The sequence below is a fragment of the Brassica rapa genome, chromosome A05 (assembly GCF_000309985.2).
Source record: "Brassica rapa cultivar Chiifu-401-42 chromosome A05, CAAS_Brap_v3.01, whole genome shotgun sequence".
Lineage (NCBI taxonomy): Eukaryota > Viridiplantae > Streptophyta > Magnoliopsida > Brassicales > Brassicaceae > Brassica > Brassica rapa.
Window position 1 is genome coordinate 20,807,220 of NC_024799.2, and position 24,838 is coordinate 20,832,057.

Consider the following 24,838-nt stretch of genomic DNA (forward strand, 5'->3'; position numbering starts at 1 on the left):
ATGATTAGTTGTCAGTTGATCATATATATTTCTAAGTTCTAAATAAGAGCACAAGCATTAGTCGGTACCTTTAAGAGAGTATCTTTAGACATTTATTTTAAATTTTTAGTTATTTTTAAATATAAAAGAGGGTTAGACCAATTAAAAGAGCACACATACATAAAGAGTACCTCAAACTTTGCTTTACAATCTCTTCCCGCAGAGACGATTCTGAGCATTTGCCACTGTCTCTCCCTTTTTAACTTCTTTTAATTATTTTAAGCACAAGAGACTTAACGAGAGACTGTCACTGATGGTGGCCTAAGACCATCATTATCCCTATAACCCCATTTGGGTTTCTTAATGACTTATTTAATAATAAAAGTTAGTTAAGAAATTTAATTAAGAAACCCATAGATTTTGTGCTCCATTGGAAGTTTCTCAATGAAGGGTTCTTAAAAAAAAATAAAGAAGGAATGTAGATGATTTTATATAGAGAAGGAGAGAATTTGTTTTACACTTGTTTGGAGAAGAGTTTTAAAAACAATACTTTCACTACAAGATACACTACAACCAGAATAGACATTCACTAATGATCCTCTAGTTCATAAGATCAAGCACAAGAAATAGAAGTCATACTACATACCGGCAACAGAGATCTGAGTAACGTCTATAGCACTAACGCATATCCATTTTGCAGCCTCAGTGCCAAAAGCTACTAGGAGAGACTGAAGGCCCATTGCTCTGTCTCCTTCAACACTTTTGAAGTTATAAACAATCGCTATTCCCAACTGCAAATAAATGTATTGATAAGTGCTAAACTCCAAAACACCGCTGGAATGTATATATAGAGCTTACCTTAAGAGGTGGAGCAGAGTATATATAAGATAACAAGGACCCTCCCAAAGCAAGATAGAACAAAGCGGGAGTGGTATGCCCTGCATGTAAAAGGGAAGGTTTTAGCAATTTTGATGTAAGCTTTTAACTGTACTTGTTACATCAAAAACCACCAACATAATGCAGACCACTACCACGAGATGCTCCCAATGCTCCACTCTGTGATGAATCTCTCAATGCTCCCACTACAAGACATAACACAAGCATTATCAGTCTGTGACATAGAAAAGCACAAGACATTACTCAAGCACAAGACATTATTTAAAAAAGACTAGAGAAAAAAACATTGGCGTGGAGAGAAAAAGAAGAAGAAGAAGACAGACTGTAGCAATAGTATTTCCTCTCTTCTTCTCTTCGGGAGCTTTATCAATTTCATCAAAGGCAATAGCTTTAGCTTTTCTCTCTTCAGCAAGAACCTAAACAATAAGTAGAATCCCTATATCAACTTGGAAAAAAAAAGCCTTTCCTTTAATTAGAAACGCTCATCACGTGTTTAAAAAAGGCATCACCTTTGTGATTGCAGCAGTCAAAGCAGTCTTCCCGTGATCTACATGCCCAATTGTGGTTTACTGCAACAAATAACACAACTATTACAAAAAGAAAAACAGAGAAAAGTCATGATCCATATCTCTTTAACCAATTTCAAATCAATGAAATGAAAAAAAAATAGAAAGAAACTCAATTTCGAGTAAAAGTGGCCATTGATCTCCACAGAGAACCTCTGAAACTTGAAGAAGGAGAGAGATCGAGAAGCCATTGTCGTTTGCAGAAAGAGAAGACGAGAAAGAAGAAAAAAAAATGCCTCATTATTTAGTTTGCTGACACGTGGGTTGAAAACCCCCTTTGTAATCGGTTACAGAAATCCTATATTAAGGATCGATAACAACAATTTTTTTGAGTTTTGATTTAATTAAATGCTTCAATATTTTTAGAAACCCTCTTAAAAGCCCCCGTTAATGGTGCTCTAAGTAACCTTATGTATTGTGGAATTATTATAGTGAACTGTGAAAACGACCAATTAAATAAACATCATTACCAAAACATGAACTACTTTTATTTTATTTTTTTTAAACATGTTTTATGGTGAACACTTAATGGTGACCAAAAAATATGGTGAACACTTAATTAATGATAAAGATTTCCTATCACAGTTAAAGTGAGTTATATTCCTAAACTAAGATCGAAACCACTTCAGCTATTAATGTGATCTTCAACTTCTTGGACAAGTGATCAGTTATATTCTTAAATTACCAACACTAAAGTGATAACAGACTAATTTGCTCAGAGATATATTGTTAGTTCACATCAGTAAGTAAAACAAAATACTCATCTAGTTTTAACGAATATAATTTGTTGGTTAAACTTAAAAAGGAATAGAATCCAAAGAGTTGGTGTGCAAAGGGTAAAAAGACAAATAAGAGCTGAGAGTAAAAGCAGTCAAAAACAGAGTGGTTTAGTGACAGTGAGGCAAAGCTTCTTACACATCCATGTCTCAGATCATATGCTCTAAAACCTTCCCACGTTCTTTCACATGCATGCTCTTCCATTTTTTTGTTTCTATTTCTTTATATATTATTATTCTATATATAGTAATGTGTTTTATTTCCTCGATTTTCTGTTGTCTTTACAGAAAAGTGTTGGGTTTGCCTATAATTGGTATAGGATCCAAGACTAGAACCAATCTTCTTCGCTTTTTTTCCTTCTCATGTGTATCGATTAATAAGTTTTTTCCGAAATGATAATATTATTATAAATTTAAAAACCCGATAAACGAGAATACAATCTCGATTTCAACCAAAATTTATCTAGATTCAAATATCATAAACGAGCTTCGCATCAGCCACCGCTCGTCTATTCCATAATCCTCAGATAGCCAATTCCCGTTCTCAAACATTGTCGATAGCCCCGTAAAATGTGGGCTTAACCTTGTTTCCTCGGATGTCGGTGTTCTTGACACGAGTAGAACCAATCTTTGATACACCGTTGCTACTCCGGAAAGCTAAATTGTCATTCTTTCAACCAATTTTGAACTTCACTCCGGCAATGGTATAACACTATCTCATACCGGTTGAGCTATACATTTTATTTATTATACAATCAAATAAATTATTTATATATATGAACAGCTGTTCTCATTAGTTGTGAGAATGGAGGTCGTTCATTTGATTATTCTCTTGAAACCTTTTTGATTTTATTGAAATCAAATCAAATTACATGGTACAAGTATTATAGTTTATCGTTTCTTAATCCATAAAATAGTTATGACTTTGTCCCTTGTATATATGTCGCTAGGTTTACAGACAGCATATTAATAGTTAACTAGTATTTTGCAAGATTTAAGAACGTTATCTTTTTTTTTTTTGATCAAAATAAGAACGTTATCTTTTATATTTTGATAGTACAAGTAAAAGTTGGAATATACAGTATGTTGTCTAGCTATCATTTAATGATGCAATGACCTCTAAGTTTCGGTCTATGTGAACATTTGGATCATATATTATTAGCTTTTTAAAAGTGTTTAGTACAAAGTAAAAACTACTTTGTTAAAAGGTTCAAATTCAAAACATGAGAGTGGTAACTTTTAATAGAGGTGGTCATGGAGTAACTATTGGGGATTTTGGTGGTATCCATGATCCACCGTTTAATTCGGATTGAATCAACTTTAATGAATATTTTGCTCAATTCTAACTTTTAACACTATTGGAATATTTATGATGATGTTATAACAAATGTCCAAGATTATTTGTGATTCGAGCACATGCTATCTGTAAGTACGTATCAAAAACTAACGACAATGTGTATTATGATCCAAACTATATATTCTAAATTTTTCCAAGTCAGTGAAATACTAAATGTTCAAAAAAAGAGAGAAAAGAAGTCAGTGAAATACATCATTGTTCTTGTAAATGTGAATATATTGTATAAATGCGTATGTCCACTAACCAATTCGATGTTATATCCCTTTTTAGTAGCAAAAGGTTCACAAACCACTATTTAAATAATAATCCTACCACCCAAGATTCAAAATGTCAAATGCTAACACCCAAAGTATTTAAAATGTCAGATGAAAAAAAAAATCAACAGAAGCGCTAAAATATTAGACTTTATCCGTGACTTTTTCCTAACTTTATAAAAAACATATGTTTCTAACTTTTTACCAAAAGATAAGAAAAGGGCATATCTTATAAGCGAAGGGATTGCGAATTTTGGAACATGATGTGCCCACTACAAAAGGATAACAATCATGAATCATATATTTCAATTCAACAATCCTACTTGTCAAATACTGAAAACACTAATAAATATACATTACATAAATTACTTATACTAATTATAAAAAAGTGAGAAATGAAAAGAAGGAAAACGTAGACAGTTGTGATCTGAAAAAACAAAAAAAAGGTCATTAATTTAACCAAAAGCAGAAAGTTAGTCCCCGAAAATTGAAAGAAGGTCAAAATGGACCCTTACCTTCATTTTCAAGAACTCATCCCCACAGCATTCAATTAAATACACCAAAATAAATATTCTAGGATTTAATGAAGGTTTAAGAAGTAAGTATCTTTCATTAAATATGACACGGTTTTCAATGGAAGCATGTGTTAAACCAATTGCACAAACTATTTGTATATGAAATTGCTAAAACCATGAAAATGAGATTTTAGAGTGTGAATTGTCATAAATGTGGCCGTGTGTGTGGACTCGACTCTAGAGGGGTCATCTTACTCTTTCATTATTTGCCAAACAAGTAGGATATGTTCACATTATTAACTTATTGAATTAATGATAAATTCAATTCCAAAAACACCAAAATGTTCATATTATCTTGATGAATGTGAAACCTTATTTGATTTATTCTCTCGACTCTTTTCTTCTTTTGTTCACATTATATTCTTCACTTTCTTCTACAAGTGGATGGGATCATGGCAGAGAAAGCAGATAAGAAAAAGCAAAAAAGAAACCAAACATATCTCCATAGATTGAAAAGAAAGATGAACAATATCAAGATTCGTCGTTAGACAATTGATTTAACACACTTAATGGTAGAAGTAAAAGCAGCAGGCAATTCTCCTTCTCTTGCCTTCACCTTACTCAAAATATTGAAGGTGAGAATTAAAGAAAAACCCAAACTGAAAACCAAATCCAAACCATTATCATGTGACTAGTGAAAAAAAAAGAAGAAGATCCATTTGGATCCAGTTTGAACCATGTCTTCCGTTATGCTAATAAACCTGATTCCTAATCCGATGAAGCTTGCTAAAAAGGGTTAGCTTGAGTTACCGGCATATAAACACATTGCATCTAATCTTTCTCCATCTTTAGAATCATCATCAGCTAATGCTACCTTCAAGAGTAGTTTTAGTCATAAGCTTTAGACATCAACCTAGCGGTTAGCTTCAAAGCTCCCATTCTCCAATGCTGCAACTTTAGCCCTGTGAGCAGCAGACAACACGACAGCATTATTGCTCTTCCCTCTTTCCGCTTGTGGGTACTCGGTTCCAGAACCGGTCTTTAAATCAGCCGGCGGTATAAAGCAATCCAGAGACAAACCAGGAACATTAAACGCAACTTCCTCAATGGTCCAGCTCTCTTCCATCTTAGTCCTCGTGTGGCTCATCGCCTCTTCCCCAAACCTAAAAAGCGTCACAACCGAGTGTCCTGAGTGAGCGATCATGATCCCTTCCACCTGGCGGTAATCGTCAAGAGACGAGTTGTAAGTTGTCTCCCAGAAAACAGTATCTCCACCGTTGGATTGGATCCTGGTCAGATGCGAGTCCTCAATGTGAACCAAGAGTCCAGTTTTCTGACTAAAGTAGCCGGAAAGGACGTGTCTGATAATCTCAGCTGGTCCTTCACTCCTCGCCTTGAGCGTTTCAGGGTCAGTGCATAGCTTGAGAATGAAGCAATCTTCACCGTTCACATTCTTTTCTCCTATACACTTCGCCTCCGCAAACATGGCAGCAGTAGTCCTCGGATCAAGCCCCTGATTCATTCACAAAACACACACACTAAGGATCGTTCTCTTGAATCTCTCGACCTAACTTAAGTTCCAAGAAAAGTGTGGATCTTTTACCTGAAGCCCTCGGCGGAGAGGCCTAACGGGTCCTTTAGCAGAGTGAGAACCAAGCCAAGGAGTGTGTCTCCAGACAAGCTTCCCGTTACATCCAGCACGAACTTTATTACCACCAACAGAGAGCTCAACGTACCACATGTCCGGATCCATCTGCCATAGAACGAACCCTCCACTCTCAGCCTTTGACGGGTTCCGGTTCGTAACGGTTCTCGAAGCAGTCTCGAGCTCTGAAGTGATCATCTTGAGTTTCCCCATAGCATAAGCGTTCTTGACGGAGCTCTGAAGCTTCTGTCCGCCAGAAGAAGCAGTGTACTGTTGGAGAATGTACTGAGCAGACGATGTCTCCTGCAAAGTAAAAAAAACGAAACGATGACGTCACTCTTTCACCAAAACGAAGACCCTCTGAGAGAAATAGAGGCTTACGATTGGAGTGTTTTTGATGCTGAGATGAGGCAAAGGATCGGAGGAAGAGACGTGAATGGGAGCGAGAGGAGCTCCCATCACTCCTAAAAGAAGCCTCAGATCATTTCTCCGACAAACGGCTGTCGCGGCGACGGAAGGAGCGCGTGAAAGCTGTCCCTTGACCCAGTGGCCTAGACCCGACCCGAGCCGTTTCGAGTCTCCTACGTTCCCTTCTCCTCCTCCTCCTACTCCTCCTTCTTCGTCTGGATCGGGACCTTCCATCACAGGTCTCAAGCTTCCGGATCTCCCGATTGAAAGCTCCGGCTGAGACAGACAGTACCCGCCGCCGGAGGAGTTCTTCTTCCCCCAGGAGAGAGCTTTCATCGGGGAGCTAGACCGAGCGGGGCTAACTGAGCGAGACCTTGCCCTTGAACGTGACGGAGAGAGACCTCTGAGAGCAGAGAAAAATCCTTGCTTTTTCTCCATTTTTCGAAACCTCTGCTTCTTAAGCTTAAGAGCACACACACTTAAGAGCACTCGGAGAAGAGAAAGTTTTGATTTTTTTTTTTTTCCAGTCCTCGCAAGTGACCCGGAGAAAGAGAGAGTCTGTTTAATTTTAAGAACGGAGAGAGAGAGAGGGGAAAGCGAGAAGACAGAGATCTCCGGGTGTGTTAAATGACTATTTTGCCCTCTGTTTGTTAGCGGAATCTCCAGTTGGGAAAGGCCACGCGCTCCCTGATGATACACGCGCAGAGGATATATTCTTTCCAACCTGGCTACGCATGAGAGACACGTGGACGGAGAGAGATTGCGAGTTCTCTGGTTTGACCGTACTCGCAGTAGTGTTGGAGTTTTGTGAGGTTCGTTCCCGCCGTTAAGGGTAGTGGTGGATGATGATCTTTTGATTCTGGATTTCTGAAGTAAAATTGTTTTTTTAGACCAAAAAAATAAGGACATTGTCCCATTAGACTAATTTCAAATTTGGTCCATTTTTTTCTATAATACCCTTTTTATTTATAAAAATAAACCAAATAAATAGTTTTACAAACCAAAAAAATTAGGAAAAATAGGAATTGCATTGTAAATATCTATACCAATTTAGAGGTGTTTTTTTTTTTGTTCTAAAAATGTTTAAATAAAAATTTCAAATTTTGTTCTACGGACTGTAGAATGTACATTCTACAAAGTAGAAAATGAAATCTACATTTTTCATTAGATCTACAATGGTTAGAATATGTCTTCCACGTTTTTCAATAAATCTACTAAAGTTAGAATACATAATCTACGGAAATAACAGTAATCTAAAAATATTTAGAATACACATTCCGCGCTTATCGTGCAATTCTAAAATATGTAGAAGCTACAATCTACACATTACATAAAATCTAAAAGCCGTAGAAATCGTTTTTTTAACGGTTAACTATATTCTACACATAGTAGAATGCAGATTCTACGGATAAGTATAAACAGTTCCGAATATATAGGATGTAGATTTTTGAAAATATTTGAAAATATTTTGTTTCTATTTTTTTAAAATCGATTTTTTGCACAAAAAAACACGTGGCTACGTCTTCTTCAAACACGTATCTGCCCCTTCAATAACCCCTTGACATTTCACAAAGAATTCTCAAAGTGTCTTCCATGATTCATATCTATGCATGGGGTATGGGAATTGGTTTTGTCTATTTGGTTTTATTAGGCCAAACAAGAGACAGTTGAGAAAGTGTCTAAGATCGTCAAGAAGCAGCTATCACTCAAAGACGATCAAAGGGTCGTTGCAGAAACCAAATTCACCGATCTTGGAGCTGATTCTATCGACACGGCAATTCATCGAACATTCTCTTATGTGAATACATAACTTGTTGAGTTTTTTTCAAATACTGATTAACTGAGTGTTTTTTTTTTGCAGGTTTAGATAGTGATGGGCTTAGAGGAAGAGTTTCACATCGAAATGGCTGAAGAAAAATCACAGAAGATTCAGTGGAAGAAGCTGCTGAGCTCGTGCAAGCCAAGAAGTAATTTAGTATAAGAGATCCGACTATCTGAGGCTTTCTGTTTGTTGTTTTCATAATCTTTCTGTCATTTTCTTTTAATATGTCAAGTCAAGCGACTCTTTGTTAATACTGTATGCCATAGATCTCTCTATTTGTCGACTGAAACTTTTGGTTACACATGAAGCCTTGTTCTTTTCATTTCTTAAATCGAAATGTCAAATGGGAGATTAGGCAAAATGCGTGCAAGAGAGAGAGAGATAGAAGTTACTTATATCACTCATGTATAGGGAGTCTTGTATTAATACATACATAAGTGAAAGAGTAGGCCCTAAGATGACAATTTGTAAACAATCCTTTTCACATTGTATATACAGGTTCTTATTATTCCCAATCGGGGTCAAAGAATCCAGCATCCTTCATCTCTGAATAGTAGACATTCTCCATGTTCAGATCTTCCTCCTGCATCAAAACCAGCACCAAATCATTTGAACATTGCAACAATCACATGCCTAGAGGGATGCTTTGGTGTAAACGAGTTAAGAAACATTTTGGGATAAACATGAAGGGACATGAGTGTAAACGAGTTAAGAAACTGTCCTAAGCTACAGAAGGTGGGATTAACAGAGATCAAATACAGTTCAACAACATAAAAGAAGACACAACATTGTGAAAAATCTAATCTTTAAACAATCCCGAAAGGTAACAAGAACACATACATAATAATCAAGAAACAAGACACAACAAAGCTAACAGAGACAAAACAAGAACACAAACACATAAAAAAACACCTACATTCTCAAATCGATTCACAAGAACCCAAGAACATATACATAAACACTAATCTATATGCTTTTTACAGAGACTAACCACGATCAAAACACATGCAAAGAAGAATAAAAACAAAATTTCATACCATGAAAACAAAATTTCATACCATGAAAAAAAAACAAAGCTTTTGACTTATCAATGATATAAACCGGAGAAGAACGATGTGGATGTAGATTCCGACCGACGGAGGAGGCGATGTTGGATGGCTCCGAGCTCGACGAGACAAAGGAGACGCGAAGGTGATATGGAAGAGACGACGCCATCGAGAAGAAGAGGAATTAGGTTTTGATGATTTGGGAATTTCCCATTTTCTATTTTTTTGTAACGTATAATAAATAATAAACTAAATTAATTTGTTACCTTTAATAAGTTAATTTAAGGTTATAATAGGCAATTACGAAAATATTAGCCTAATGAGACAATTATATTATGGGATTAGTCTAATGGGACAATGTCCCTATTTTTTTGCTCTAAAAAAACAATTTTCCCTTTTTTCTTTAACAGTCGCATTAAGAAAAAACGTTGCAGCGGTAAATTAGGGATATGTTTGTTACTTTTTCTTTTAATAAACTGCATAAATTCGCTTTGTACTCCTCGTCTTACAATGTTTATCTGACCAAAAATGAATTCGCAAATTCTTTCTTCTGTACTGTTCTTAAAACATTTCTATAAGTGTTTCTTGCCAGAAATTGTTGGTCTCTTCTGATGGTTGGTATAGTAACTGTTTACTGTCAATGCTTTATAAATTTCATTTTTATGGGTTTGAAAATTTATTGTTTAAAACGCCAAAAAGTATTCTAATTTGCATAAATTTGTTACATGTACGTCTTAAAAAGCATACAATATACAAAAAAATCGTTTAAACCACATAGACGACCAGTTTTATGCATGTAAATTTGGCTGTGACTCACTGTACTTTTAAGGTGATCATATACTTTTAAGGTGATCATTCATCTTAAAGTTCCAAAATAGATCATTGATCTCGATTAGTATTGTAATATCATAAGATGCAGTCTCCTATATGTGGTCACTCGAGTCATTTTGTCTTGGCTTAATTCAGAATACACGAATCATGGCAAAGTATACACATCTTTATTTTTATTTCTCAGCTGTTGAACAGTACACCAGTTGCAAATGGAACAAAAATTATAATCAAGTATGACATTTTATTTTATATTTATGACATATATTCGCTACACACAAGAGGATATTTGAAGAATTTATTTATTTTGCTATTGGATATATATATTATTATGTGAGTACTGTGTTTCTTCAAGAGAAAGGAACAAAAAAGAGGTCATAGGAGAGGGTTTCTTCTTTATCCGACAGAGAGAACAACCATTTCTGTGTGTTTTCATTGGCCAATTGCGTAAAGATAGCAACTCTTCCTCTTATATATGTCTCGATTAAAATTATATAATTTATTTCACAATCTACACTTTCGTTCTGTAAATGTAGTAATGATTGTATACACTCCTCACGTCGACATGCTTAGGGTATAGTGTGAATATAAGCTAGCTTATTGTACACTTCAATACCAAAGCTTTCTCTTATTAAAGCTTCAATATCAACATTAAAGTTATGACTTATGAGTTTGATGTACAGTTAATATCTCCAAAGCTATTAATTTTGTTTGTATTGAAGTATCTTTGGGTTAGGTTTACAATATGTGCATAATGCCATAACCTCTACTTTTATAATGGGATAACAACAAACACTTAAATTTAAATGTAGAGAATATCTATAGGAAAAATGAATGAGTGCTAGTATTATTTTTGTGAATAGTCAATTAATTGTAGGGTCTCCAACATCCATCCTGATTCTTTTAAAATTTTGCAGGAATGATTCCATTCAAGTTCATTAATTCATAAGTTTCAAAAAGAAAAAAAAAGGTTCATTAATTCATGTGTGCTTTGGGTTACGTAATCTGTTTGATATCTCGTAGAGTTTTTACTTGTACAAGTGGAGTATCTCGTATAGTTATTAACAAGGTTTTCATTTCTTCCCGGACTAAATCATTAGTAATAAACACAACCAAGAGATAATTATGTAGGAACTAATTTCGAGCTTATATATATCTCATTCTCATCCCATGTGATGCGAACTTTGTAGTCTTCTAGGTTAAACGTCCGTAATATTATTCTTGATTAATTAATTCATTGTTTTTTTACTATCTAAATGATTGATTTTGATAGTTACCAGTTTGGTCACTATTTTTTTTTGTCAAAGATCAGTTTGTTACTGTTAAATAGGACTTCGAGTCATGCATCCACTCAACGCTAGAACTCCACCTCGGTCCTAACCACAGCTGAACCGATTGATGGTACCAGTACATTATGGTTCACTTGTGAAGGATGTATATATTCTTAACCAAAAAATACACTAATAAACTATACTAACACACTAATAAACTATTGATACAATCTCAATGTTTGTACGATTAAACATTACAGACTTGGTTGTCTAAGAATCAATACAGATCGATGTCATAGTATATATTTGTATTCGTTTCAACTTTTAAGCATATGTTTATTTTTCATAGTGCAACTTGTTCTATAGAAATATTGTATGTTTCATTAGCTGTACGAGTATATATATATATATATATATATATATATATATAAAAACGTATAACTAAAATTAACAAATAAATGATAATAAACGTGTAAAAATGCGGGATTTTTGCAAAATTGACCTACAACTTAAAGTCAAACACAAAACTAACCTCCCTTTTTTTTGAAAATTGGTTTTGCCCTATTCACCCCACAAGTTCAAATAATTTACGAAAATGCCATCAATTTTTTTTTTTCTTTTTTTTTCGAAAATGACATTTTTACTCTCTCACCCTCATCATCTTCAAGTAATTACAAGATTGCCATTGTCATCAATACCACAACCACCATGAACAACCAATTTGAAGCTCTTAATGCTCCCAAAATCGATTTACCCTTCTTCTTTTTCCATTCTTGTGAACTAAACACAACATATCTCTCACTTTCTCTCAACAATGAGCTAAAAAAACCCAAGATTTTGATTCTAAAATTTTTATGGTTCATAGAGTCATAGAAGCTAACGATTATGGGTGGGTGACTTTCGTTTGTGATTCTGTGGGCTTGGAGAAGCCTTATGTATGCTAAGGAACTTATCTCACCAATTTAAGGTATGACATCGAGTTTTTTTCCAGATCTGTTCGTCAGACGACTTACTTGGGAAGTCGTCTGGCTGTAGACGACTTACCTTTCAGTCGTCTGGCTGTAGACGACTTACCTGGAAGTCGTCTGGTCAACGCAGAGGTTATTTTTGCAATTGACTTTGAAATCTGTAACCTGAGACGACTGAAAGTTAAGTCGTCTACTATTGTTTGGTTTCAAAAAAAATTCCAAAGAACCTAGACGACTTACATTTCAGTCGTCATAGGTTAGTTTTGCATTTGACTAGATAATTTCAGAAGTTTGACTTCCCCAGACGACTTACATTTCAGTCGTCTGGCAAAAATTAAAATAATAATATTTTTTAAAAGTAGACGACTTAAAGTTAAGTCGTCATAGGTTAGTTTTGCAATTGAAAAAAAAACTTCAAGATTTAATTATACACAGACGACTTATAATTCAGTCGTCCACCAGACGACTTAATTGTAAGTCGTCCAGGACTTTTTTCCGAGATTCTGGTCAAACCTCGTAAATCCTGGACGACTTACATTTCAGTCGTCTCGTGGACGACTGAATTATAAGTCGTCTGTATATAATTAAATCTTGAAGTTTTTTTTTTCAATTGCAAAACTAACCTATGACGACTTAACTTTAAGTCGTCTACTTTTAAAAAAATATTATTATTTTAATTTTCACTAGACGACTGAAATGTAAGTCGTCCAAAAAGTCAAACTTCTGAAATAATCCAGTCAAATGCAAAACTAACCTCTGACGACTGAAATGTAAGTCGTCTAGCTTATTTGGAGTTTTTTTTTAACCAAACAATAGTAGACGACTTAACTTTCAGTCGTCCGAAATAACAGATTTCAAAGTCAATTGCAAAAATAACCTCTGCGTTGACCAGACGACATATAGTTTAGTCGTCTAGACAACTTAGATTGAAGTCGTCCGCGTCTTCTCCACTAGTTTTTAAGTCTTCTACATTAGTTTTTGAATAACTTGTATTTTTAAGAGTGATAAGTAACTTCAAGATATGTAAAACTCATATTTACAAAATATGTTCTCTTCCTTAGTTTTACTAAATTTGACTAAGTTTTTCAATGCAAACTTATAAAAAATATGATATGCTTTGACTAGTTACTATTGTTTGTTTCCATCTCTTACCAACATTCTTGTTTATTATGATGAGAAAAAGGCCATTGGAGTTTATTATTGCATATGAGAGATCCAAAGATAAGAAAAAGGCTACTGAAGTCTATTATTTCATTGATTTGTAAATGTGTAAACACATTGTTAGCACATTTAATACATCTTGGAAAACATTATTACTGATTTTACAAAAAATTCACAACTAAAAGAGTATACATGCAATTCACAAAACAGACCACAAACAAAACTATTATAGATCATTCATCTACAAAGACAAGCTTGGATTCCACTTGAGTAGACAAGACCAGACAACTTTTAAGAAGTCCAGACGACTTCTAAGAAGTCCAGACGACTTCCAGGAAGTTCAGACGACTTTGCCAGAAGACTTTTAGGAAGTTCAGACGACTTCCAGACGACTTTACAGGAAGTCCAGACGACTTTTAGAAAGTCCAGACGACTTCCAGACGACTTCCAGACGACTAACAAGTAAGTCGTCCCAGAAGTCTTCCAGATCTGAAAAACCTGCATTTTAAATCCAGATCTGAAAAACCTGCATATTCAAAAACGTTCAAATGGCTTAAAAACAGAAAAAATGAATGGAAGATTAGATAAATCTACCTTTACAGAACACACAAAAATACATATCAAAAAATAATTGATCTACCTTTAAATTAGTGGAAGATGAGTACCATCTAATTAAAAACCTGCAAAAAAAAAATAGATTAGTAACAAAGACATGAGACAAAATTGAAAAATTCATATAAAGTTTGGTGTTTTCAAGTCAAAGAGATTATAGTGGGTTTGGAGAGTTTTAGTTTGGGAAAAAAGTAAGAACTTTATACAACAAGAAGTTACCAAATGAAGAAAAATCAGACATAAGAACTTACCAAAACGCTCAGAAAAATCCAGACAACTTCCTAGAAGTCCAGACGACTTCCTAGAAGTCCAGACGACTTCCTGGAAGTCCAGACGACTTCCTGGAAGTCCAGACGACTTCGTGGAAGTCCAGACGACTTTGTCAGAAGACTTCCAAGAAGTCCAGACGACTTCCAGACGACTTCCAGACGACTAACAGGTAAGTCGTCCCAGAAGTCTTCCAGATCTGAAAAACCTGCACATCAAATCCAGATCTGAAAAACCTGCATATCCAAAAACGTTCAAATGACTTAAAAATAGAGAAAATGAGTGGAAGATTAGATAAATCTACATTTATAGAACACACAAAAATACATATCTATAAAATTAATAGATCTACCTCTAAATTAGTGGAAGATGAGTACCACTTGATTAAAAACCTGCAAAAGAGATAGATTAGTAAGAAATACATGAGACAAAACTGAAAAATTTATATAAAGTTTGGTGTTTTCAAGTCAAAGAGATTAGAGAGAGGTTGGAGAGTTTTAGAATGATGAACATTACATTTTTGTTGCAGCCATTTGAGAGGAGGAGAGAGAATGTGTAAATTTTTCTTTATATAGGGAGACAAAAAATCCAATTAGATTAAATATTTTTGACTCAGACGACTTCCTGGACGACTTACATTTCAGTCGTCTGGTGAAGAAATTAAAACAGACGACTTACATGTAAGTCGTCCAGAAGAGTTTAATATTTTTAGCGGGAAATTAAATATTTTTAACGGGAAACTAAAATAGAAGACTTTCCAGACGACTTACAAGTAAGTCGTCTGGACGACTGAAATATACGTCGTCCGGGTAAATTATTCAACAGACGACTGAAACTTTCCAGACGACTTACAAGTAAGTCGTCTGGACGACTGAAATATACGTCGTCCGGGTAAATTATTCAACAGACGACTGAAATATAAGTCGTCCACACCCTAAACATAACCCCTAAACTTAATTATCTAATTAAACACTTCATAAAACCAAATCAAACTTGAAAAGTGTTTACTATACACAGAAATAAACACATATAAGTGAAAACTAATTTTTGAAAAAAACATTTTAGTTTTCCAAAATCTAACCCTAACAATACATACAATACTACAACATATGTTTGCCAAACTCCTAAACCAAAGTATTTCATGATTCACTACTTCCACTCATCTATCTTCAAAACAAATCAATTTTATCATATCTTAATTTATATCAGTTAAAACTGTTTATAATTACTTGATTTTTATTTTTTAAGCATCAAAATATTTTTTTACAAGATTTATAAATTATTTTTAAAGTAAACTGGTACCAGACGACTTACACTTCAGTCGTCCAGACGACTTCCAACATCTCAGACGACTCAGACGATTTACTAGGGCTATATTCGTAAAAATGGCTTCTGTTTTTTTGTTTGGTCACAAGGGGCTGAGCTGTAATTTCACTAGGCTTTTAGGTTAGTTTTGCATTTGATTCAAGTTTGAGTATAGGTTTGGGATTAAAATCAAGTTGTGAGTTAGTTTTGGCAAAAATCCCAAAAATGCTTGGTTTAATAAAGATGTTTTAATATGTTTCTAGTAGTATTTTTGGGACATGGTATAGTACATACTTTCATTGGAGGTCGATTTTTAGCAGAAGATCTAAGTGAAGATCTGGTTGATGGACTGGTTTTCCGGTCAAGCTACTTCACTGTCAGGATTAGTCGGATTCGTATGTGCTACCGGTTGATACTGTTAAGGGTGGCTTTTGTAAAACAGACTGAACTCATATCCTTCACCTAGTTAAGAACAAAATTTATATTCAGTTCTCTCATCAATTTTTTTTCTCGACTCATCTTTCTCTCTCATCAATTTTTTCTCGAGCTTTAAACCGTATTGAGTTATAATTTTGACGTCTAGTAGGTATATGAGTGCGTGTACCGCGACGCTGGAGACCTCCCTTCTCTCCCTTTCGTTTTTGCTTCTTCGTATGTCCACCCGATTATTGTCTTCCGCTTCTCTCATTTTTTTATTTTATTTTTATCAACTCCGCTTCTCTCATTTTAAATCTCCTTTTCTGGCTTTCTTTTTTATGGTCCTTGGGTTTGGTGGCAGCCTTCTTCTAGTACTATTTCTAGAGTTTGTTGGTCACCTTTCTCCACCTTGACCCTGAGTTAGGTTTTGCAAGTCGCAACTTAGGACATCTCCAACCCTCCTCTATTTTCTCTTCAAAAATAGAAATTAGAGTAAAAATATTCTAATGGTACTATATTTCTACTTTATAATAGTATAAACCTATTTTCTACTTTATATGTAGAGTAATTTTTTATTTTTTATTTATCACTCTATTTTTCATTCTAAAATAGAGTATCATTAGAACAACATTCAACTCTATTATAGAGTTACTCTATTTTAGAGAAAAAAATAAAATAAATCATTGGAGATGATCTTATGCTCTTTGATTCTTGAAGACTGTGAATGTCAAAGCTGTGGTCGATTCTTACATGTCTTCTATGATTAGTGTCATATTTCAGTGTCGAAATTTGGTCACTTGACATTTCGTTGGTAATGTTGTTAGACTATAATTGTACAGGTTGAAGAACGTCTCAAGAGGGAGTTTGGTGGTGTCATCAATCCTGCTTCTTGCATTTGCTTTTCTCGCAGAGGTTAGTAATTTGATTTTTACCTCTTGTTCGGTTGGCGCTTTAACGATGATAAAGATTACAAGTTTTGATAAAGTTTATCGGGTTCCGAAAACGACATGAAAAATCCCTGACATCCAAAGAAATAAGGTGAATCTTATCTTCTCCTGATTATCATTTACAATTGCGAACGAGATTTTAGATTTGGATTAGCGGAACGCGCTATAGCTGATTTGAGTTAAGGCCTGACTGGTTCAAACGTAGCGGTTGCGGTTGAGAGAGTTTGTGGATGCGGACGGTTGCGGTTTCTAGCGGTTTTAAGAGATTTATACGACTGGTATTGCGGTTAAAAATTGGTGCGTTTGCGGGTGACTTATGACTGGTTAACTACCAAATGCGGTAACAGTCAAATAATAAATTAACAATATTTACATTTAATATAATTATAAAAAACATCAAAAATCATAAAATTATAATAAATATAAAATTTATATTTAGAAAGTTATAATTTTAATTTTTGAAAATTTATTGAATTGTTTTTTTATAAAATTTTATAATATTAATTAAAATATAATGCATATATTTTAATATTTTCATAATTTCAATTTAAATTTTTAATTAAATATTTTTACTTTTGTATATATATTGTTTTAAAAAAATAAAAAAAGTTTACTCTCCCGCAACCGTAAACGCTAGCTAGAGCCATCTTTTGAATTTATGAGATTCGGAGCGGTTTGAAGCGGTTTAAAGCGATTTGAGTGATTGTTGCAAACTGCCGACAACTGCTATCAACCGCAAAAGCTGCGTTTGCGGGTGGTAACGGGAAAACCACTCGCCCCCTTAACCGAAGCTATTTTAGAAAATATTCGATTTGGATATTTTTGTTCGAAACGGGCTGGTGAATGAACTGTAAATGAACTTAAAAAAGTTTTATAATCAACAATAAGGGCATCTCCATCCCTACTCCATTTTTTCTCTAAAATAGAGTAAAAGTGAATATGGAGTAAGGAATGCTCCAACCCAACTTCATATCTCACTCCATAATGAAATTTACTCTATAAATGGAGTAATCTATTTTTTGTTTGTTCATCACTCCATTATGGAGTGGAGTGGAAAATAGAGTAGGGTTGGAGTAATTTTACTCCATTTTCATTTTTACTCTATTTTGGAGGAAAAAATGGAGTTTTACAATGGAGATGCTCTAGATACATACGTAATAACCTGAAGATATTTTTAATGTGAAAATTAGTAATGTTTGAAGCGTGAGAATAGAAAGACAAACTGCATGTGAATGTCTTTGAAATTCGTTTTGAATGGTCAAACGAGCGAGCGAAGAAGAGAAAAAAACGCATACGCGTTAACTTTTTCAGTGTGATAGTGGTTACAGCTAAGGTAGGGCTTATTTAAAAAGTATAAAAGTTCTCTTGGTCGATGAAAACCTACTAATGACGCATTTGTGTACTATAAATTCGATGGTAGGGACACTAAGACCCACGTGTAACTCTCTAGTATTTATATTGGTCGTTCTTAATGACGAAGTGGTTGTCCTTGTATAATCAAATAAAGAACCGTTGTTTCTTCTTTTCAGTTATTTTTAGTTTTTAGTATTAGAGAATCTCCGATGATGTTACCTAAAAAAAAGGAACATTTTCGATGAGATTTTCTTTTTTTCTCTATAATTTACATTAAACTAGAGTAGTTTTTGTTCTAATAGTGTTAATAGAGTGAATATAGAAACATGTCATATTTTATTTTATATTTGAAGTGAAAAAGTAACATTCATCTATAGTTCACTCTATAATAAAGTAACACAATTACTTTATTATATAGTAATACCATTGAAAAAAAAATTACACTATAATAAAATTATTCTATTTTGGTGTAAATTATAAAGAAAAAAATAAAGTATCATTGGAAACAGAGCCGGCCTCGGAATGAAGCTAATGAAGCTTGTGCTTCCGACCGCAAACTATTATGATTTTAAACGGCCGCATTTAGACATGAATTTCTTTGTATCAGAGTGATTTAGCTTGGTGTTGTAAGTGTTCTAGGTTGTAGGTTCGAATGGCTCCGACCACATTTTTTATTTGACTTCTAGCCACCTAACTACTAGAACCGGCTCTGATTGGAGATGGTCTTACTAATCAAATTCTATCAATCCCAAAACTTTTTAAAATCAAAGTTACAAGAAGAGTGTGAACTCAAGGCATGTTGGTCACCCAAAGGGCCAAACATATAGTGGACTTGTAGATTCTGATAACCAACAAGTCAGCAACTAGTTCAAGTTGGCATCCAAACAAATTACAAGTAGGTATTCAATTAACTTTCTAGGAGTTAAAAGTCTAGAATCTATCTTTATATAATATTTAATACTCACACAGAATAGTTATATTTTCTGAGCACACTATTCGAACTACTTGAACTAAAATCCAACTAAACAAAAGCGTTTTTTTAAACCAGCTAGCTGAACTACTAAGCGGCTCTTCTTGAGTAATTAAAGCGTCGATATCTTTGATACTAGCAAGAAAAATAATCCAATTAATTTTCACGTAAAACATATGCATGTCTAAAAATACAAGAAGAGATCAAGAGTTGCATGAGTGGCAAGGCAAAGCACAAAGAGAAGGACGAAGTCCATATCCAAGAAACTTAACAAGAGAATTTATTGGGCATTTTCTCTTGGGTGGTACAGTCTTACAAGAACAAACTAGTGATAGGATTCAGTTATTAGGAATCCTAAGTTACCACCGCCTTAAATTCTCAAACCGAAATGGTTATGTAATTTGTCTAGACGCGACAACCAAATTGGTCGATGATTGCGATTCTTGAAATGAATGCAATCTTCATTCGTCGATATGCTCGATGATGTCTCTGTCTAATCATACTATTTCGTCCTACAGTTTCAGCAACACGACACATAGCTTCATAATTAACAAAGACATTAGCGTTAGCGCCATGAGTCATGACGTCTATACCTTTTTAAGTTTTTTTTAAACATCTATAACCAGTACCGTCTATAACCATTCATTTAAAATTGTATATACCTAAAAAGAAATAAGGAACTACCGTCTAGATGCTATATAATGGCCAGAGATCTAATATAAACTTATATATAGCTTTGGTAGCTAGTGTGAAATCAATCAAGCATTATACATTAATTGTTAACTATATTGTTAGCACAGCGGCGTTTAATAGTACAAGAAAACAGTCTAAGATTTGTTAGTTTATGCCTACTAAAATAGTGTTCTGATCCAATGTAATAAAATCAAATCTAAATAAATAGAAAAGATCCAAAGATACAGAAATCATAGAAAACAAGAACGAAAACAAAGCATATGAATACATGTCTAAATATTCGAGTCAAATATATCAGGCCCATTAATAAATATAGAGGCCCGATAAGATGAAACACGCACCGTTTGTTCGTCCCCTTCTGTGCAAAAGGCTTCTTTTTTTTTTCTTTTCAAACTCATCTCGCTTCTCTTCTTCCACCCAAGCAACCAACCACCACCGAGTTTCTTCCGTTTCGCGGTTATTGAAAAAATCACATTTCGCGGGCGAGGGAACCAAAGGGTAAAGTTTTTTCGTTTATTTCCGCGGCTTTACCTCTTTTTCAATTATTATTTTTAATTTCGTGGAAAATTAAGAGCTGAGTTTTGTTATCGGATCAGCTTATAGGATTAGGATTCTTGGAATCGCTTATTGTATCGACTCTCTCCCCCTCCCCTCCCATCGTGTTAGGTAGAGCGAAATCAAGGATCATCGATCTGTTTCTTGTCTTCAAAATCTACACTAAGCAAAATCCCAGAGAATAATTACGAAGCTGCCATCTTTCTTTGTGAGCTTATTGCGTTTTTGGTTATATCAATTCAGATCTATGAGCTTTTTTGTTTCACGATTCTGATTTACTTTTTTTTTTCTTTTTCATCTCTATTTTGTTCAGTGAATAAGCTGGAGACAGGTGGGGATCAAGAAACGCCTGAGTATATATATCTTTTTGGAGAGGATCATCATAAACATGGATAGAGCTAATAGAAGGATAACTAGGAGTAGTGGAGGAGAGGTTACTCCAACTCCTAACAAAGTACCAGAGGCTGAAAGTCACATGAAACATTTTGAGGAATCGGCGAAAGATGTAAACGGTAATGGAAAGGGGATGATAGCAAATGGGGTTTCTGGTGAAGAAGAACAAGAATCAAGAACCCCTGTAACCGTAAAGAAGAGTTCTGGTACTAAATTTACAGGTTCGCATCGTGAACTTGTTCTTGGTCTTCCTTGCCGTGGACAATTTGAGATCAAACGGAGTTCCAAGAAGATAGGAGGTAGTGGTAAAGAGAATGTGCTGGCTTCAAGTCACAAGAGAGCTCAGAGATCGAAAGAAGCTGCTTCTGTTCATGCTAATCCTACGTCTGTAAATGAATCAAAGAAAAGGAAGAATTGTATTAATAAAGTAGAAGTTAGAGAAGATGATGAGTACACAAGGATCAAGAAGAAACTTCGGTACTTTCTAAACCGGATTAGCTACGAGCAGAGCCTCATTGATGCTTATTCTTTGGAAGGCTGGAAAGGTTCAAGGTTTGTCTCTTTCTAACCGTTTTTGTTTTCTCCTTTGTCCTGTGTGAGATTGATATTGATTATGTGTTCTTTTGTAGCGCGGAAAAGCTAAGGCCAGAGAAAGAGCTTGAACGAGCTAAGAAGGAGATTCTACGACGCAAAGTTAAAATCAGAGAGCTTATTCAGCATCTGGACACACTCTGCGCCGAAGGGAACATTCCAGAGTCTTTATTTAATTCTCATGGAGAGATCTCTAGTGAGGATGTAAGACCAAATATTCATTCCCAAACTCAAGCTTTGTGTCTCTAGAAAGTACTTGCTAATAGGAGCACTTGTTTGATTTCAGATATTCTGTTCAAAATGTGGTTCCAAGGACGTACGTATTGATAACGATATCGTACTATGTGATGGGTTTTGTGATCGAGGCTTTCACCAGTACTGTGTTCAACCACCTTTGCGTAAAGAAGATAGTAATCACTTCTGCCTTACGTACTTGGTATTGTGTTTTTGAGCAGTTCTTGTTAGTTTTTTTTATTAATTGTTTGTCTGTTTTGTAGTTCCGCCGGATGATGAAAGTTGGTTATGCCCCGGATGTGCTTGCAAAGATTATAGTTTTGAGTTGCTCAATGATTCTTTAGGGACAAAGCTCTCAGTCAGCGACAGTTGGGAGGTATATTAGACAATGTTTTAAATGTTAAAAAGAAGTATAAACTTTAAAAAGACACTTGACTTGACACTTTGTGTAGAAAGTATTTCCTGAGGCAGCAGCAGCAATGGCTGATGGTGGAGGTCAAAATCTGGACTGTGATCTTCCTTCTGATGATTCTGAGGATGAAGAGTATGATCCGGATGGTTTGAATGATAATGAAGGTGATGAAGATGGCAGTGATGACGACAGTGATGAGTCTGAGAACGAAGATGGAAGTTCTGATGAATCTGCATCTGAGGAAATGATTGGATCATTTAAAGATGCAAATGATATAATGAACCTTCCATCTGATGATTCTGAGGATGATGACTATGATCCTGATGCTCCAGCTCGTGATGAAGATAAAATGCAAGAAAGTTCAAATTCAGATGATTCAGACTCTGATGATGGTGAGACTTCCTCCAAAGGCGATGAGTCTGATCAGCAAGATGAAGTTACGCCACGTGGGAAGCCAGGAAGAAAGAAATCTAAGCTCCCAGATGTTTCCATCTCAGAGTCAACAGATGCTGGGTTTGGTGAAGATGTTCCCGGGAGGAGGAAGGTTGAAAGGCTGGACTACAAAAAGCTCTATGATGTGAGTGTTCTATCACATTTTATATACTTAATCTTCTACTTGGTTTTTCAGAACCCTATGCTGATATATCTTATATGTGCAGGAGGAATATGAGAACGTTCCTACGTCATCAAGTGATGATGAGGATTGGGATAAAATAGCTGGAAAAGAAGACTTCGAGTCAGGAGATGAAGGGGACACCGTGCCTCTGGAACAGCCTTCCAAAGCAGAAGATCAGACTTCTACTCAGAAACCGAAAAGAGAAAATAAAAAGGTAACTTTGAAAGCGCCACCAGAAGCACCAATAGAAAATGGTTGCTCTGGCCAAAAAAGCAGCTCTGCATCATGTAAACAGACAAATCCCAAAACTCAGGTAAACAAAGTATAGTTTTCTTTACGCCGAGGCATTACAGCTTAACGTTTCGTCTTTTATGCAGAGATTATTCGAATCTTTTCAAGAGAATCGATATCCAGACATTAGCACAAGGGAGAACTTAGCCAAAGAGCTACAGATGACAGTTAAACAAGTAAGGAGTTACCTCCTAGTAAATGGTTTCTTTCTCTCTTTTTTTAGTTGATTTCATTTCAGCTTATAAGCTGTGTTTATGTACTGTATAGGTTAGCAACTGGTTTAGGAATACGCGTTTTTCAACAAGCAAAACAATGTCTTCAAAGGAAGATGTTGAGAAGTTAAGAACATGTAAGGAACGTGAAGGTGAGACATCTGTTGCTGGAAGTAGCAAACAAACCGAACCAGTCACAGAGAATAAGAGTGGAGCATCGGAGTCAACTAGTAGTGGATCAAGAAAAAGAAGGAGAAGGTAGATTTTGATTCTTAATCATGAAGGGTTTTAATTAACTTGTGCATCTGAAGACCTCGAAGTTGTAGCATTGCAAAAATCAGTGATGCTAAAGTGAAAAAGTTGAGGCCAAAGAAAGAAATATTTCTTCAAAAAAAAAAAAATTGGATAGGTCAATTTGAATTTGTATGTTATAAATTTATGATTATGAAATTTTTTGTTTAGAAATGGATAGAGAAACCGGTTTACTATTTATAGAAATGGTCTACTACAACAGGTTTGCGATCATGAATTAATAAAGTTTAACCGGTCTTAAATGTCTTTAATCAAGATGGGCCCATAATGGAATGATAAAAAGCCCCTTAAAAGCCTATATTGTGTAACGTGCTGCAGAAGGTAAGTGGGAAATGAAGAAGGTGCTGAGAGTATACGGCGGCGTTTTGAGGCTAGTGCGGCTTTTGCCGGCGGACACAAGGCCATACTACGCCAAGTACGCGAGGGAGAATTTCGTTAACTACCGTGACGTCGACGTAAGCGAAACACCCCTTGATGAACTCTTCCAACGAGCTTATAATCACTCACTATGGGTACTCAAGAAGGTGCATAGATTCCTTTTTTGTCCTTTGTGAACCGTAGATTCTAGATACTCTTTGGGTTGCTTATTAGTTTCTAACCGTTTGCAGTATTCAATCGACGAATCTGCGGCCAAGAAGTTGAAAGAGATTTGTTTTGAATGATCACGCACACCATCTGTTCGACGTTATTCCCATGAGAGATTTCGACAAGTTTTTTTCCTAAGGCTTCAATGATTTGTTAAATGGGTACCATCAAGTATACTACTTTTGATCTTAGTCTCATAGCTGTATCAAGAACAGAGGTTGCTCATGTGTCTTTTTCTTTCCTTTTGTTTCTCTTGACTTTTGCTGCAGGCATTTGTTGACTGCTCAATCAGTCATGTCTTGTTTGAGTAGTTTCTTGTTTGTTTGCTTCATCCTCAATAAATTGATATAATTTTACATTCTTATAGTCAAAAACATCCCATTACTTGACAAGAAATAATATCATCCATTTTTAGTAATGAAAGAAACTCATCATAGCGAAGTGGCAGTGATGTAATAACGAAGGAGAGAGTAGGGATTGTTTGGGTACGAGTGATTCATCATGTAGCTAAGGACAATACACTGTGACGGTAGAGTATTAGTCCACACCTAAGTCTTTAGGTCCTTGTCGGAACTCGAAA

The 24,838-nt window shown here is 35.1% G+C and overlaps 4 protein-coding genes across 6 annotated transcripts; 2 read left to right on the forward strand and 2 right to left on the reverse strand.

Annotated features, from left to right (window-relative positions):
• Positions 1-445: 445 nt before the first annotated feature.
• Positions 446-1,862, reverse strand: LOC103869777 (chlorophyll synthase, chloroplastic-like). 3 transcript variants are annotated; one of them, XM_018659231.2, is made up of 5 exons: positions 1,386-1,862; positions 1,200-1,292; positions 1,014-1,061; positions 838-917; positions 446-770 (listed from the first exon to the last, which is right to left on the reverse strand). In XM_018659231.2, coding segments are annotated over exons 2-5 (282 nt in total). In that variant the 5' UTR covers positions 1,201-1,292; positions 1,386-1,862; the 3' UTR covers positions 446-617. The 3 variants fall into 3 exon arrangements, with proteins under 3 accessions (XP_018514747.1, XP_018514745.1, XP_018514746.1); XM_018659229.2 differs by having other exon boundaries at positions 1,005-1,061; XM_018659230.2 differs by having other exon boundaries at positions 1,011-1,061; positions 1,386-1,847.
• A 2,963-nt stretch (positions 1,863-4,825) lies between these two features.
• Positions 4,826-7,133, reverse strand: LOC103869445. The gene is made up of 3 exons (XM_009147528.3): positions 6,371-7,133; positions 5,948-6,292; positions 4,826-5,857 (listed from the first exon to the last, which is right to left on the reverse strand). The coding sequence occupies exons 1-3, from the start codon at positions 6,833-6,835 to the stop codon at positions 5,258-5,260; spliced, it is 1,410 nt and encodes a 469-aa protein (XP_009145776.1). The 5' UTR covers positions 6,836-7,133; the 3' UTR covers positions 4,826-5,257.
• A 13,262-nt stretch (positions 7,134-20,395) lies between these two features.
• On the forward strand, positions 20,396-23,880 carry LOC103869447 (homeobox protein HAT3.1). Its single transcript, XM_009147529.3, has 10 exons — positions 20,396-20,555; positions 20,654-20,820; positions 20,926-21,557; positions 21,635-21,800; positions 21,883-22,006; positions 22,094-22,206; positions 22,283-22,819; positions 22,902-23,171; positions 23,236-23,325; positions 23,417-23,880. The coding sequence occupies exons 3-10, from the start codon at positions 21,001-21,003 to the stop codon at positions 23,621-23,623; spliced, it is 2,064 nt and encodes a 687-aa protein (XP_009145777.1). The 5' UTR covers positions 20,396-20,555; positions 20,654-20,820; positions 20,926-21,000; the 3' UTR covers positions 23,624-23,880.
• Positions 23,417-24,622, forward strand: LOC103869449 (LYR motif-containing protein At3g19508). Its single transcript, XM_009147531.3, has 3 exons — positions 23,417-23,619; positions 23,992-24,197; positions 24,282-24,622. Exons 2-3 carry the CDS (start codon positions 24,006-24,008, stop codon positions 24,333-24,335), a joined length of 246 nt encoding a protein of 81 aa, XP_009145779.1. The 5' UTR covers positions 23,417-23,619; positions 23,992-24,005; the 3' UTR covers positions 24,336-24,622.
• The last annotated feature ends 216 nt before the right edge of the window (positions 24,623-24,838 follow it).

Bases quoted from the DNA above. Each gene is read 5' to 3' on its own strand.
- LOC103869777 (XM_018659229.2), bottom strand. The intron at 918-1,004 runs GTCTGCATTATG...TTTTACATGCAG, and splicing joins GGGAGCATCTCGTGGTAGTG to GGCATACCACTCCCGCTTTG. The intron at 771-837 runs GTAAGCTCTATA...ATTTATTTGCAG, and splicing joins ACTCTGCTCCACCTCTTAAG to TTGGGAATAGCGATTGTTTA.
- LOC103869445 (XM_009147528.3), bottom strand. From the start codon at position 6,835: ATGGAGAAAAAGCAAGGATTTTTCTCTGCTCTCAGAGGTCTCTCTCCG. The intron at 6,293-6,370 runs GTAAGCCTCTAT...TTTACTTTGCAG, and splicing joins GCATCAAAAACACTCCAATC to GAGACATCGTCTGCTCAGTA. The intron at 5,858-5,947 runs GTAAAAGATCCA...TGAATGAATCAG, and splicing joins CTCTCCGCCGAGGGCTTCAG to GGGCTTGATCCGAGGACTAC.
- LOC103869447 (XM_009147529.3), top strand. From the start codon at position 21,001: ATGGATAGAGCTAATAGAAGGATAACTAGGAGTAGTGGAGGAGAGGTT. The intron at 22,207-22,282 runs GTATATTAGACA...CACTTTGTGTAG, and splicing joins CAGTCAGCGACAGTTGGGAG to AAAGTATTTCCTGAGGCAGC. The intron at 22,820-22,901 runs GTGAGTGTTCTA...TTATATGTGCAG, and splicing joins ACTACAAAAAGCTCTATGAT to GAGGAATATGAGAACGTTCC.
- LOC103869449 (XM_009147531.3), top strand. From the start codon at position 24,006: ATGAAGAAGGTGCTGAGAGTATACGGCGGCGTTTTGAGGCTAGTGCGG. The intron at 24,198-24,281 runs GTGCATAGATTC...AACCGTTTGCAG, and splicing joins CACTATGGGTACTCAAGAAG to TATTCAATCGACGAATCTGC.